Below are 14,129 nucleotides of genomic sequence, written 5' to 3'. Positions count from 1 at the left end.
ACCACATATAACATATAACCGTACATTGAAATACAGTAAAACAAACCCCAACCGTCCCTGTCAAGCACCAGACTTCTAGTGCAGACCTGTACCCACTAACTGAACTACAACTGAGAACAGTGGTCCCTGACTAAGCTAACAGCTACAACAGCAGCTCAGTCCTGAGACCTGACCCCACTAAGAGAGGAAAAGGAGCAAAAGAAATACAAAGTAAACAGTGAAAGACAAATGACAAAATAGTTAAGCAGTATATCAGTCATATCACATCATCTCTCCTAAGTAACAGTGTAAGTACAGCATGTAATCAGCAACCAAATCAGTGCAGGAATTACTTTTCAACGAGAGAGAGAGACAATTTCAACAAATTAAACATCAGGGGGGGCTACCCCAACAGGGGATCGCAGCAATCATGGGGGGAGGTTCATTCCTGGGGCTCGGGGAGCGGCAGCCACCCAGTCCAAGGCTTCATTAGGGGAAAGGAAAAATCTTGCAGTCGGCCCATCCACCACCCGCAGTTTAGCAGGATATAACATCGCATATTTGTACCCCTTTTCTTGGAGCTTCTTCCTGACCTCTGTAAAACGCACACGCTGCTTCCGGATTGTGACCGAAAAATCAGGGTAAATGGAGATCCGCTGAGAGCCATGTAAAATAGAGCCTTTACGTCTTGCCGCCTGAAGAATAGCATCTCTATCCCTGAAATGCAGCAGTCACGCCAACATAGGCCGAGGGGGCCCTCCCGGCGGCCCGGGCCTAGCAGGGACCCGATGAGCCCGTTCAATTGTGAAGAATGCTGAAAATACAGTGTCATCAAAGGTGTCCTTCAGCCATTTTTCCAAGAAAGAAACAGCATCTGTACCCTCTGACTTCTCTGGCAGCCCCACTATGCGGATGTTGTTCCGGCGTAATCTGTTCTCAAAATCATCAGCCCGTTCGACCGAGGTCTCCACCTGTCTCCTCAAATCAGCAATCTGAGCTGGAATAGGATGTAGAATATCCTCCACCTCCGATATCCTGCGCTCTGCCTCTGTAGTGCGTTCCCGCACTTTTTGCACATCATGCCTCAGGATAACAAAATCCTGACGGAGTTCATCAACCTTAGTAACCAACAAGGATTGACAGGAGGTAATTGCAGACATTAACTCAGCAAATTTCGTATCCACATGAGAGGAAGAAACAGGCAGGTCCTGTGGTGAAATTGGTATTGGAGGACTCAGCGAGCCCTCAAACAGGGATAAAGATGGGTCCGGAGAAGCAGGGGGGTGTTCAGGCCTAGCAAATTGCTCCAGCCTCTTTACTGCATTAGCCTTGATTTTGGCCAGGGCCGAGCCAGAGGCTCCATCCTCCATCTCATCTAGGGATTCCTCATCTGTTGGGGGAATAGAACTGCCTTGCGTGGACCTAGTTTTCCCCTTCTTTCCAGCCTTACTGCCTCCCATGATGTAAATGTGGGGATGCAGGGTATGTAGGAGCTGGCAGGGTGTCTGATACACCAAACGGAGCAAGTCCACAAGCTAAGGGTGTGAGGTATCCCGGGGACCCAGTGTCAGGCCCAATGCAGGGTGAGTAGTGGGCCTGAATGGCTAGCTCAGTCCAGTAAAATACCTGGGAAGTGCTCCTCAGACGGATCCTCCTGCCTGCAACGGGACAACCACCACACACCGCTGCACAGCTCTGCCTCCCAGCCGATCCACAGTCCCGCCGTCAGCAATCGGCAACACCAGCCTCCAGCAGCAGCAACCGACACAGAGCCAGATTCCTGCAGTCAGCCTTTCACTTCCGCCCGCCTCGTGCTCCACAGGAAGTACTGCCGACTGACCAGCTTCTCTCTCAAGGAGGGCTCCACGGCACCAGACCCCAAAACTACCAACAGGTAAGGGTACAGGGGTGATAGATGCACTTGTCCTGCCCGTTTGGGCAACTTAAAACGCAGGATGGCAAGGATATCAGCAGGATAAGGAGTCAGGGAGCTCAGGAGCACTGTGAAGCACGTCTACTCAGGCAGACATCCGGCCACGCCCCCCAACGGTTTTAATTTTTACTTCAATGTAACCATATGTGGGCTTGTTTCTTGCGGTACGAGGTGTAGTTTTCATTGGCACTATTTTGGGGAAAATGGAACTTACTGATTAAGAATTGTTTTATCTTATTTTTACGGTAATCTTTTTATTTTTAATAAACTTGAATTGTTTTTTTTAAAAATTTGTTTTACTAGGGGCCTTCACAATACCATCTTATGATTGCTGATATAATTCTATGTTATACTTAGCGTACAACTGACAGGCAATCTATTTGGCATATAGTCATGACAGGCCTGGGAGCCTTTCTTAGGCACTCAGCTGCCATGTCAACAAAAATATTTTACATCTAAGTCCTGCTGGTGTCTGTCCCAGCCTATATTCTACGTAACCTTCGAATGAAAGTCCTCTCCTATATCTAGGGATTCACAAGAATTGCCAGATACACCTTACACAGACACACAAACTCCAGGTAGGCCTGGGGTGTCAATGTCCTTCAGGCATTGGTCATAGCCCAACTCTCCCTCTTCCATTACTCTTCTTCTGCTCCTCTCTGGGTCCTACTAGAAGTCCCTAAATCTAACCCAGTCTCCATAGACTCCCTTATATGGTTAGTGCCCAACTCCCGGCCTTCTTTACTGAGCCGTCTGATGTGTCGCTCCCTTTCAGTCTCGGACTCCATCGAGTACTCTGCAGTCCTCATTTCACCCTAAAGGCAATGAATTTTGTTTTATGCTTTTTATAGTTCTTTGTTGTGTTTTATAATGTTCTATAAGGTTTATATGCAAAAAGAAGGTGGGGTTATGTTATCTCCTCCTTCTTTTCCTCCTTTGCACTATTTAACCCCTTAGTGACCACCAATACGCCTTTTTACGTCGGTCACTAAGGGGCCTTAGGCTAGGCTGACGGCTTTTTACGTTCGCCTAGCCTAACGTCCTGCACAGGTCTCCCGTGCAGCCAGGAGCCGGGGCTCTGCTGTCTGATGACAGCTGAGCTCCTGCTCCAACGCCCGCGATCGAAGTTTACTTCGATCGCGGCCGTTTAACCCGTTAAATGCTGCCGTCAATAGCGACCGCGGCATTTAACTTTGTTTACAGAGGGAGTGCGCTCCCTCTGTCACCCATCGGCGGCCCGCGAATGCAATCGCGGGTCTCCGATGAGCTGTCATGGCAGCCGGGGGCTTGATAAAAGCCCCGAGGTCTGCCCTGGACATATGCCTGTTAGGACGCGCCGGAGGCACGTCCTAACAGATTGCCTGTCAGATTTACACTGACAGGCAATAATGCTCTGGGTATACGAAGTATACCAAAGCATTATAGCAGCGATCGGATGATCGCACTGTAAAGTCCCCTAGTGGGACTAATAAAATAAGTCATCAAAGTGAAATAAAGCTTATTAATAAAAAGTACAGTAAAAAAAAAAAACAAAACATTTTTTTCCATAAAAAGTGGTTTTATTTAGTAAAAGCGTAAAAAAAAAAAAAGTACACATATGTGGTATCGCCGCGACCGTAATGACTCCATTAATAAAGTTAATATGTCATTTAAACCGCAAGGTGAACACCGTAAAAAAAAAACGCAAAAAACAATGGCGAAATTGCAATTTTTTTCCATTGCCCCCCAAAAAAGTAATAATAAAAATGAATCAATAAGTCTCATGCACCCCAAAACAGTACCATTCAAAACTACGTCTTGTCCCGCAGAAAACAAGCCCAAAAAATCACTACATTGATGAAAAAAAATAAAAAATTACGGCTCTTGGAAAGCGACGATGCAAAAACAAATAATTTTAGTTGAAAAGTGTTTATATTGTGCAAAAGTCGTAAAACATAAAAAAACCTCTACATATGTGGTATCGCCGTAATCGTACCGACCCATAGAATAAAGGTAACATGTTATTTACGTCGCATAGTGAACGGTGTCAATTTAAAAACGCATAGAACAATGGCGGAATTTCAGTTTTTTTTTATAATCCCCCCCAAAAAGGTTAATAAAAGTTAATCTAAAAATTATATGTACCCTAAAATGGTGCTATTAAAAAGTACAACTAATCCCGCAAAAAACAAGTCCTCATACAGCTATGTAGACGAAAAAAATAAAACGTTATAGCTCTTTGAATGCGACTATAGAAAAACGAATAAAATAGCTTGGTCATTAGGGCCTAAAATGGGCTGGTCACTAAGGGGTTAAGAGAACAACATTTCAACTTGTGGTCAGACTCCTGAGGAAGCAGTGTATTGCGAAGCGTCAAACTCTTTTATATCTTTTAAATACCTCTAAAAAATTTAAAACGTTTAAATTTACTATGGAGAAACTATGGATTTATTGCTGGTAATCTCCACCACACCCGGAGGATAAGATGAACCAGTGAGGTCCAGGAGAACCAGACAAGCTGTTTTTCTCCCATATGGGATTGTAGAGACTTGGGATTTCCTTCTATCTCCACCACACCCAGAGAAGAAGGTGAAACAGCGAGGTCCAGGAGAACCAGACAAGCTGTTTTTCCCTTATGGGATTGTGTAAGTACTAAGTGCTGACTTTTTATCTGGCTAATTGCATAAAACTACTATACTACCAGGCGCAGGTCATTCCCCCTTTTTTTTTCATTTTTTTATTTCTCCACATACCAAGACAAGTACCGACCAGAACAGATTGTCTAGACCTGCTGCCAACCCAGAAGTTTTATTACTAAAAATAAAAACCCTTTCAGTGCGGGTTACTCTATTTTTCTTCCAGGCCTTTGTTCAGTTTGTGGTGAAACAAAGGCTTCACAAAGCTTCATCACCAGGATTAATTTATCCCCTGCTCTACAGGAGTCACATAATGCGACAAACTCTTCTGTTATCTTCAGTTAAAGCAATGGGCATCCACCTTCATTCGAAGCAGAGGGATTTCCAAAAATGTACCTCCTTCAACATATTTGTGTTATCTATAATATAACGTACCATGTGTCACAAAAAAAGTGACAACTCAGATTTGAAAAATAAGACAAGCCAAAACTGTCTACATCCTTAACCCCTTCCCGATGCAGCCATTTTTCAGATTTTCACTAATTTGTTTCCCGTCGATACAGCCCTACGAGGGCTTGATTTTTGCTGGTCAAGTTTTAGTTTTTCATTGCACCTTTTATTGTACTATATAATGTTCTAGGAAATGGGGAAAAAAATTCATTGTGGGGTGGGAAATGAAAAAAACAGCAATTCCTCCATCGGTTTTTGCGCTTAGTTTTTACAGCGTTCACCGTACAATTAAAATGACATGTTAACTGTATTCTGCGAGTCAATACGATTACAGTGATATCAAATTTATATTGTTTTCTTTATATTTTACTACTTTTACAAGGAAAGAGCTAACTGCAAAAAATAAAATGTATTTTGTGTCGCCAAATTCTGGGAGCCATAACTTTTTTATTTTTCCGTCGATTGAGCAATGTGAGGGCATATTTTTTGTGGGACGAGCTGTAGTTTTTAACCGCTTCCCGACCGCCCACTGTATATTCACGTCGGCATTTGCTGGGCTCTGTGCAGTGCCGACGTGAATTCACGGTGGGTGTTAAAAGCGCGATCCGGGTGTCTCAGAGTAGCGCTGACACCCGGATCGCGCTGTTATCACCTGCCTCTGGTCCCGGAGATATGATCGGGACCTGATTAGTTCAGGTCCCGGTCATGTGATCGCAGGGAAAGTGTGTTGTAGCAACGAACTGGAAAGTTTGTTGCTATAACAAACTGGAAAGTTTGTTGCTACAACAAACTTTCCCGGGGACCGATTGCTGGTGCTGCAGTCGGTTACAAGGCAGAACCGGGGGCCATATAACGGCCCCCGGGTCTGCCATGCACAGCAGCCTATGAGAACCAGCCGGATGCTGGTTCTCATAAGCTTCCTGTCAGTGTGACTCTCCGCGTCACACTGACAGTTTATAATACGTTACACTACCTACACCTTGAGGGGTGTAGTCTTCAAAATGGGGTCAGTTTTGGGGGGATTCCACGGTTTTGCTTACTCCAGGGCATTGCAAACGCGACATGGAACTGAAAACCAATCCAGCAAAAATCTGAGCTTCAAAATCCAAATGGCGCTCCTTCACTTCTGAGCTCTGCCGTGGGTCCAAACAGCAGTTTAGTACCACATATGGGGTATTGGCGTAATCGGGGGAAGTAGCTTTACAAGTTCTGGGGTGCTTTTTAATCTTTATTCCTTGCAAATATAATTTTTTTTTATATTTTTTCAGAAAAAAAGTAGATTTTCACTTTCACAGACAAACTCCAATAAATATAGCAAAATACCTGTGGGGTCAAGATGCTAACTATACCCCTAGATAAATTCCTTGAGGGGTGCAGTTTCCAAAACCGTCTCTCTTTTGGGGGATTTCCACAAGACCTCTTCAAACCTAACATGGTGCCTAAAATATATTCTAAAAAAAGGAGGCCCCAAAATCCACTAGGTGCTCCTTTGCTTCTGAGGCCGGTATTTCAGTCCATTAGGACACTAGGGCCACATGTTGGATATTTCTAAAAACTGCAGAATCTGGGCAATAAATATTGAGTTGCGTTTCTCTGGTAAAACCTTCTGTGTTACAGAATTTTTTTTATTACAAATTAATTTCAGCAAAAAAAATTAAATTAGTAAATTTCACCTCTACTTTGCTTTAATTCCTGTGAAGCGCCTAATGGGTTAAGAAACTTTCTGAATGCTATTTTGAATACTTTGAGGGGTGCAGCTTTTAATATGGGGTGATTTATAGGGTCTATCTAGTACATAAGGCCCTCAAAGCCACTTCAGAACTGAACTGGTCCCTGTAAAAATGGCCTTTTGAAATTTTCTTGAAAATGTGAGAAATTGCTGCTAAAGTTCTAAACGTTGTAATGTCCTGGAAAAATAAAATAATGTTCAAAAAACTATGCAAATATAAAGTAGACATATGGAATATATAAAATAGTAACTATTTTGTGTGGTATTGCTATCTGTTTTACAAGCAGATACATTTAAAATGAGAAAAATCATAATTTTTGCAAATTTTCTCTAAATTTTGGTGTTTTTCACAAATAAGCAATGAATTTATTGACCAAATGTTTCCACTAATATAAAGTACAATATGTCACGAGAAAACAATCTCAGAATCGCTTGGATAGGCAAAAGCATTCCGGAGTTATTACCACATAAAGTGACACGTCAGATTTGAGAAAATGGGGCTGGTCATGAAGGTCAAAATGAGCTCGGTCTTGAAAGGGTTAATGGTTTTGGTGTTCATGCAAGCTCTTGATCACTTTTTATTAAAAAAAATTGTGGGAGATAGGGTGACAAAAACCAGTGATTCTGGCGTATACTTTTATTTTACGGCATTCAAACAATGTTATATTGTAATAGTTCAGACTCTTATGGACGTGGCAATACAAATTATGTTTATTTTTTACACCGTTTTAGGGGGAAAACTATATAGATTGAGTTTTGTGAACTTTACAGATTTTTTTGTACATTAAAAAAAACTTAATTTGACTGATTTTTACTTTTATTTTTTAGTCCCCCTAGGGGGCTTGAAACGGTGATCGCTAACACTATATACTGCAATACTAATGTACTGCAGTATATCGTGTTTCTGACAGGTACCCATCAAGCTCTGCCGGAGGCAGATCTTTATAGGTGTACAAAGATGGCAGGCAGGGGGCCTTCATTAAGCCCCCAGGATGCCATGTCAACCCGCAATCGTATCATGGGGGGGTGATGGGCTGTTAGAGGGGGTCTTCCCCCTCTTTCTAACACTTTAAACGCCACGGTCACTATTGAACCTGGCATCTAAGGGGTTAAACAAGCAGGATCACGCTTAAGCGCTCGTTACAGTGAAGTGTTGGCTGTAACAGACAGCCAACCCCTGCGTTGAATGCAGCGGGCTTAGCCCGTGAGCCTGCTCCATACTTCCCCTACCCGTATATGACTTAGGTATACGTTGGGAAAGGGAAGCACTAATTAGTAATGTATTTTTATCCTCTGTTCGGTCTTTCTGTTAGACTACATGACCCCCGATCTTACTCTACGTGTCTGCTGTGTGGACCAGACGTCAGTTTCTCTTTTCATTCCTGTGAGATGCTCAATGTCAGTCCCATAGGAATAAATAGCTATTTTCAAAACGGAGATCCCGGACCCGGTCCTGCCTCAAACGTTTGAGGCAGCCGCTGCTTTCAAGTGGAAAACTAACAGAGAGGTGGCTGGGATTAAGGAAACCGTAAAGCTCACTGTGCTACAGCAGATCCCTCTATACATATAAACATGCATAAAAACCTAACATCCCATTAGTAAATAGCATCCACAATAAGACAATTTATGTAAATGGATCACAGGACATCTTTATTTAATGCAATCTATAAACGCAGCCGAAAATAGCACATGTAAAACAAACACCAGAAAAAAAACACTCTAAAAACAGACAATGTATGGACAAGATAAAGTGGAGTGGTTAGGCATAAATACCAATTCATTTAAATGCTATGTACACCTTTGAAAGGAAATTTAAAAAAAAAGCTTCTATGTATCCAGTATACAAAGCTGTATCGTTCTGTCTAAGCCGAGTCCTTCAGTTCAGCTGAACTGATGGCTCGGCTGAGATCGGGTCCTGCATATTTCTGACACTCAGGATCCACCGAATAACGATCACATCTAAATTTAGATGTAATTGTTACTAGGTAGATCCTGTGTGTCAGAGACGTGGCATACAGTGGGATACGTCACCCAAGGACTCTGGCCCTAGAGAAGCTCCTGACGTCACTGTCCATATATAGACAGTGACTTCAGGAGTTTCCCAAGGGTCAGAGTCCCGGATAGGGCGGCTATGCAGAAAGCCCATATATTGACAGTTATATCGCTGGAGCTTTCCGACATATACATTTAATGTATACCTGTGACGCATGTCTAATAGTGGTATCTCTCACCATAGGCTCCTATGTTAAAAAAAAACATATACCGCACAATATTCTTGTTTTTTTTTTTTTTGCAAGATACCTCAGGATGGAATAGCAATGCTTACTACGCTAATGGAGCTCTATGGACGCTTTATCATGTATGTTGGGTAACGATAAACATAGTTCATAAACACGATATATGAAGAGAGCCTAATGCAGCAAAAAACAAATACTCAATGTCATTTAACCCCTTCGCGCAACCGGACGTGCCATTACGCCCGGGTGCGTGGGGTGATGTTTGGAGCGCGCTCAAAATGCTGCAGGAGTCAGCTGTATTTAACAGTGGACACCCGGGAATAACAACCGGGAGCAGCGATCGCGCTGCTCCTGGCTGTTTAACCCCTCAAATGCTGCTGTCAGTCGCGACCGCAGCATCTGAGGCGTTGAAAAGAGGGGGCGGCCCACTCCGACAGCTCATCGCCCCCCCTGGAGTCAGATCTGGGGTTGATGACGGTTGTTATGGCAGCCCGGGGGCCTAATGAAGGCCCCCAAGGTTGCCTTCACTTTGTCTCTGCTAAGCCCTGCCATGGCTTAACAGATGCCTGTAAAAATGACGATCCACTGCAATACGTTAGCACTGGGGGCTAATAAAGTGTGTGAAAAAAAGTTTAAAAAGTTTTTAGTAGTGAAAAAAAATAAAAAAAATAAGTTTAAAAAAAAACCAGCCTTTTCCCATTTTCCCCCTAAAGTAATGTAAAATATAAAAAATGTAAATGTATAGTGCCTATAAAAACTACAACTCGTCCCACAAAAATTGATATCGCTGCATCCGTAATAGTCTGAGCTATTACAATACAGCGCTATTTAACGCGCACGGTGAACACCGTGAAAAAAAAAATTGACAACTTTTTTGGTCAACTTAGCTTTAAAACAAAATGCAATAGAAAGTGATCAAAAAGTTCTACATACCCAAAAATGGTTCTGATAAAAACTACAGCTCGTCCCAAAAAAAATAAGCCCTCACATCGCTCAATCGGTGAAAAAATTAAAAAATTAGGGCTCTCAGAATGTGGCGACACAAAACATTTTTTTTTAAACAAAGTTTATTATCAATAACAGTAGTAAAATATGAAAAACCTATATAAATTTGGTATCACCGTAATCGTGTTGAGCCACAGAATAAAGATAAGTTGTTGTTGTTACCGAACGGTGAATGCCGTAAAAACAAAACTCAAAAAACAATTAAGGAATAGCAGTTTTTTCCATTTTCAGCCCGCAAAGAATTTGTTTTCAGTTTCCCAATACATTATATGGAACTATATATGGTACCAAAAGAAACTACAACTCCTCCCGCAAACAATAAGTCCTCACACCACTCTACTGACGGAAAAATAAAAAAGTTCTGGCTCTTGGAATGCGGGGAGTAAAAAATTAAAATGAAAAAAAAAAAAATGGCTTCGTCCCGAAGGGGTTAAAAAATAAAAAAGTTATGGCCCTTGAAATGCGGCAACACAAAAATATATTTTTTCCCATACAACTTGCTTTTATTGTGCAAAAGTAATAAAACAAACTATACATATTTAGCATTGCCGTATCGTAATAGCCTGTAGAATGAAGTTAACATGCTATACCACATGGTAAACAGCGTAAAAAAATGAATAGAAAACAACTGTGACTGAATTGCTTTTTTTTTTTTTTCAGTGCCCCATCAATTTTTTTAAAATGAAAGTTAATAGATTAAGTGTACCTGAAAATAGTGCCTATAAAAACTACAACTCGTCACACAAAAAAAAAGCCCACATATGTCTAGATCGACAGAAATGTAAAAGAATTCACTACGTTTTCAGAACAATGAAGTTCTATGGGTGTATTCACATGAAATACTGGCTGTCAAAAAATACATGTTTTATTTTTGCCCGTTTTAACGGCCCTGTTAGAAGTCAATGCATCAGTTTCTAAACAGCCGTTTTTCAGAAAGCCATCCACGTGACGGACGTTAAAAATGGATCCTGGCCCTCACAAGGGGACTCCCTGGTCACAGCGCTAATTTAAAGAGGCTCTGTCTCCAGATTATAAATGCCCTATCTCCTACATAATCTGATCGGCGCTGTTATGTAGATAACAACAGTGGGTTTTACTTTGAAAAACAATCATTTTTGAGCAAGTTATGAACAATTTTAGATTTATGCTAATTAGTTTCTTAATGTCCAAATGGGCGTTTTTTTACTTTTTACCAAGTGGGCGTTGTAAAGAAAAGTGTATGACGCTGACCAATCAGTGACCAATCAGCGTCATACAATTCTCTCCATTCATGTCCATTTGTATTCACAGCACAGCGTGATCTCGTGAGATCACGCTGTGCTGTCACATACACCCACATTAACTTTACTGAAGTGTCTTGAGAGCGAATAGACATCACCTCCAGCCAGGATGCAATGTCTATTCAGACTCCCAACACTTCAGTAAAGTTAGTGTAGGACTTACATCGTGAGATCACGCTGTGCTGTGTGATTAAGTCCCACAGAAACTTTGCCGAAGTGTCGGGAGTGTGAATAGACATTGCATCCTGACTGGAGGCAATGTCTATTCACTCTCAAGACACTTCAGTAAAGTTAAAGAGGCTCTGTCACCAGATTTTGCAACCCCTATCTGCTATTGCAGCAGATAGGCGATGCAATGTAGATTACAGTAACGTTTTTATTTTTAAAAAACGAGCATTTTTGGCCAAGTTATGACCATTTTTGTAGTTATGCAAATGAGGCTTGCAAAAGTCCAAGTGGGTGTGTTTAAAAGTAAAAGTCCAAGTGGGCGTGTATTATGTGCGTACATCGGGGCGTTTTTAATACTTTTACTAGCTGGGCGTTCTGATGAGAAGTATCATCCACTTCTCTTCAGAACGCCCAGCTTCTGGCAGTGCAGACACAGCGTGTTCTCGAGAGATCACGCTGTGACGTCACTCACAGGTCCTGCATCGTGTCAGACGAGCGAGGACACATCGGCACCAGAGGCTTCAGTTGATTCTGCAGCAGCATCGGCGTTAGCAGGTAAGTCGATGTAGCTACTTACCTGCAAACGCTGATGCTGCTGCAGAATCAACTGTAGCCTCTGGTGCCGATGTGTCCGACACGATGCAGGACCTGTGAGTGACGTCACAGATCTGCACTGCCAGAAGCTGGGCGTTCTGAAGAGAAGTGGATGATACTTCTCATCAGAACGCCCAGCTAGTAAAAGTATTAAAAACACCCCGATGTACGCACATAATACACGCCCACTTGGACTTTTACTTTTAAACACACCCACTTGGACTTTTGCAAGTCTCATTTGCATAACTACAAAAATGGTCATAACTTGGCCAAAAATGCTCGTTTTTTAAAAATAAAAACGTTACTGTAATCTACATTGCAGCGCCTATCTGCTGCAATAGCAGATAGGGGTTGCAAAATCTGGTGACAGAGCCTCTTTAATGTGGGTGTATGTGACAGCACAGCGTGATCTCGCGAGATGTGAATACAAATGGAGATGAATGTAGAGAAGTGTAGGACGCTGATTGGTTAGCGTCATACACTTCTCTTCGCAACGCCCACTTGGTCAAAAGTTAAAAAACGCCCAGTTGGACATTAAGAAACGAATTACCATAAATCTAAAATTGTTCATAACTTTCTCAAAAATTATTGTTTTTTAAAATATTTTTTAATGTTATCTACATTACAGCGCCGATCAGATTATGTAGGAGATAGGGCACTTATAAACTGGTGACAGAGCCTCTTTAAGTGCTGAGCCCGGGGAAGCCCCTGATGTTACTGTCCATAAATGTGATGTCAGGGGCTCTTAAACTATGGAGTCCCCGGACAGAGAATCACAAGCGCTCTGGCTGGGGGCTACTGTCTTTGGAAAGCTCATACATGGACAGTGACGTTAGGGGCTTTGTAATGCAAGAATCCTTGGTGAGAGCATATGCAACACTCTAGCCAGGTATTCCGCTCCAGGAGGGAGACAGTGACGTCACTGTCCATATATGGACAGTGACATAAGGGGCTTTGAGATTCTAGAATCAGTAACGCTCTGGTCAGGGAGCTGTGTGGCACTATCTACAGGGTAAGTGTGTGCGGTGCTATCTACATGGGCACTGACACTTTATATGTGGGCACTATCTACAGGGGCAATGTGGCGCTATCTATCCCTTCTGGAGAGGTGGCCGAGCTGAGCGTGAGCGTTTTGCGCGCGCACAAAACGCTGCGTTTTGCGCGTGGCAGCAGCGTGACAGCGCCGTGTGTCATGTTCGTTATGACACTCCGTTTGGATGTTTGCAAACAGAAAAGCACGTGGTGCTTTTCTGTTTACATTCATTATTTTGCTGCTGTTGCGCGAATAACGCGCGTCCCACGGAAGTGCTTCCGTGGGGTGCGCGTGATTTTCACGCACCCATTGACTTCAATGGGTGCATGATGCGCGAAAAACGCCGAAATATAGAACACGTTGCAAGTTTTACGCAGCGGACTAACGCTGAGCAAAACTCACGGACTGTCTGCACTGCCCCATAGACTTGTATAGGTCCGTGCGACCCGCATGAAAACCACGCGGGTTGCACGGACGTATATCACGTTCGTGTAAATCCGCCCTTATGCTCCGTTAGTAACTCCCATAGAAGTTAATTGGGAGTAATGGAAACAGTAACACAGCGAGCTCGGCTGTTTCCATAATCCTGGCTAACAATGCTTCTTAGCACCTGTCTGTGCAAGATCAAATCTGTAGGAATGAGGTTTTCCTTTCCTTTCATTCTATTTATCTGACATTTCTTAGAATAGACTAAAACTGTCGTCCCTTTCTATGTTCAAGTAAGTATCAGTTCACTGAGCAGTGCCATCATGTGTGCCAGCCTACCTTAACTGGGACCTCAGCATTGCTTTACCCGTGACAGATGTTACCAGCGACACTACTACTGCTCACAACAGCAGCTGACATTGACCAGAGCAAGATGCTAGCACACACTAGTGGGCTGAAGGACCTTCGATGATGTCATTCTCACGTGATCAATGGATGGGCGGAGCTAGGCTCATACACAGAACTTGAATAAAGGACTGCAGTGTATGTGGAAGCTGCTGGGAGCAGAGCTGTGTATGTGTCGGTATCGCACTGAGTATGTGATACATCATTTCAGCGTCTTACAAGACATACATTTTCGTTTTTTAACCCTTTTACTGCCTGACAGGCAAAGACCTTCT

At 42.8% G+C, this 14,129-nt stretch overlaps 1 protein-coding gene across 1 annotated transcript in view; it reads right to left on the bottom strand.

The window, feature by feature from the left end:
• Positions 1-13,911, bottom strand: part of HIBCH (3-hydroxyisobutyryl-CoA hydrolase) — a 267,813-nt gene extending 253,902 nt beyond the window's left edge. Inside the window, exon 1 of the mRNA XM_075829922.1 lies at positions 13,789-13,911. Coding sequence (XP_075686037.1) covers positions 13,789-13,808 — 20 coding nt within the window. The 5' untranslated portion in view covers positions 13,809-13,911. The remainder of the gene's footprint in view (positions 1-13,788) is intronic.
• Between the last annotated feature and the right edge of the window lie 218 nt (positions 13,912-14,129).

Source organism: Rhinoderma darwinii, chromosome 6, assembly GCF_050947455.1.
Source record: "Rhinoderma darwinii isolate aRhiDar2 chromosome 6, aRhiDar2.hap1, whole genome shotgun sequence".
Lineage (NCBI taxonomy): Eukaryota > Metazoa > Chordata > Amphibia > Anura > Rhinodermatidae > Rhinoderma > Rhinoderma darwinii.
This window is presented reverse-complemented; position numbering and strand designations above follow the sequence as displayed.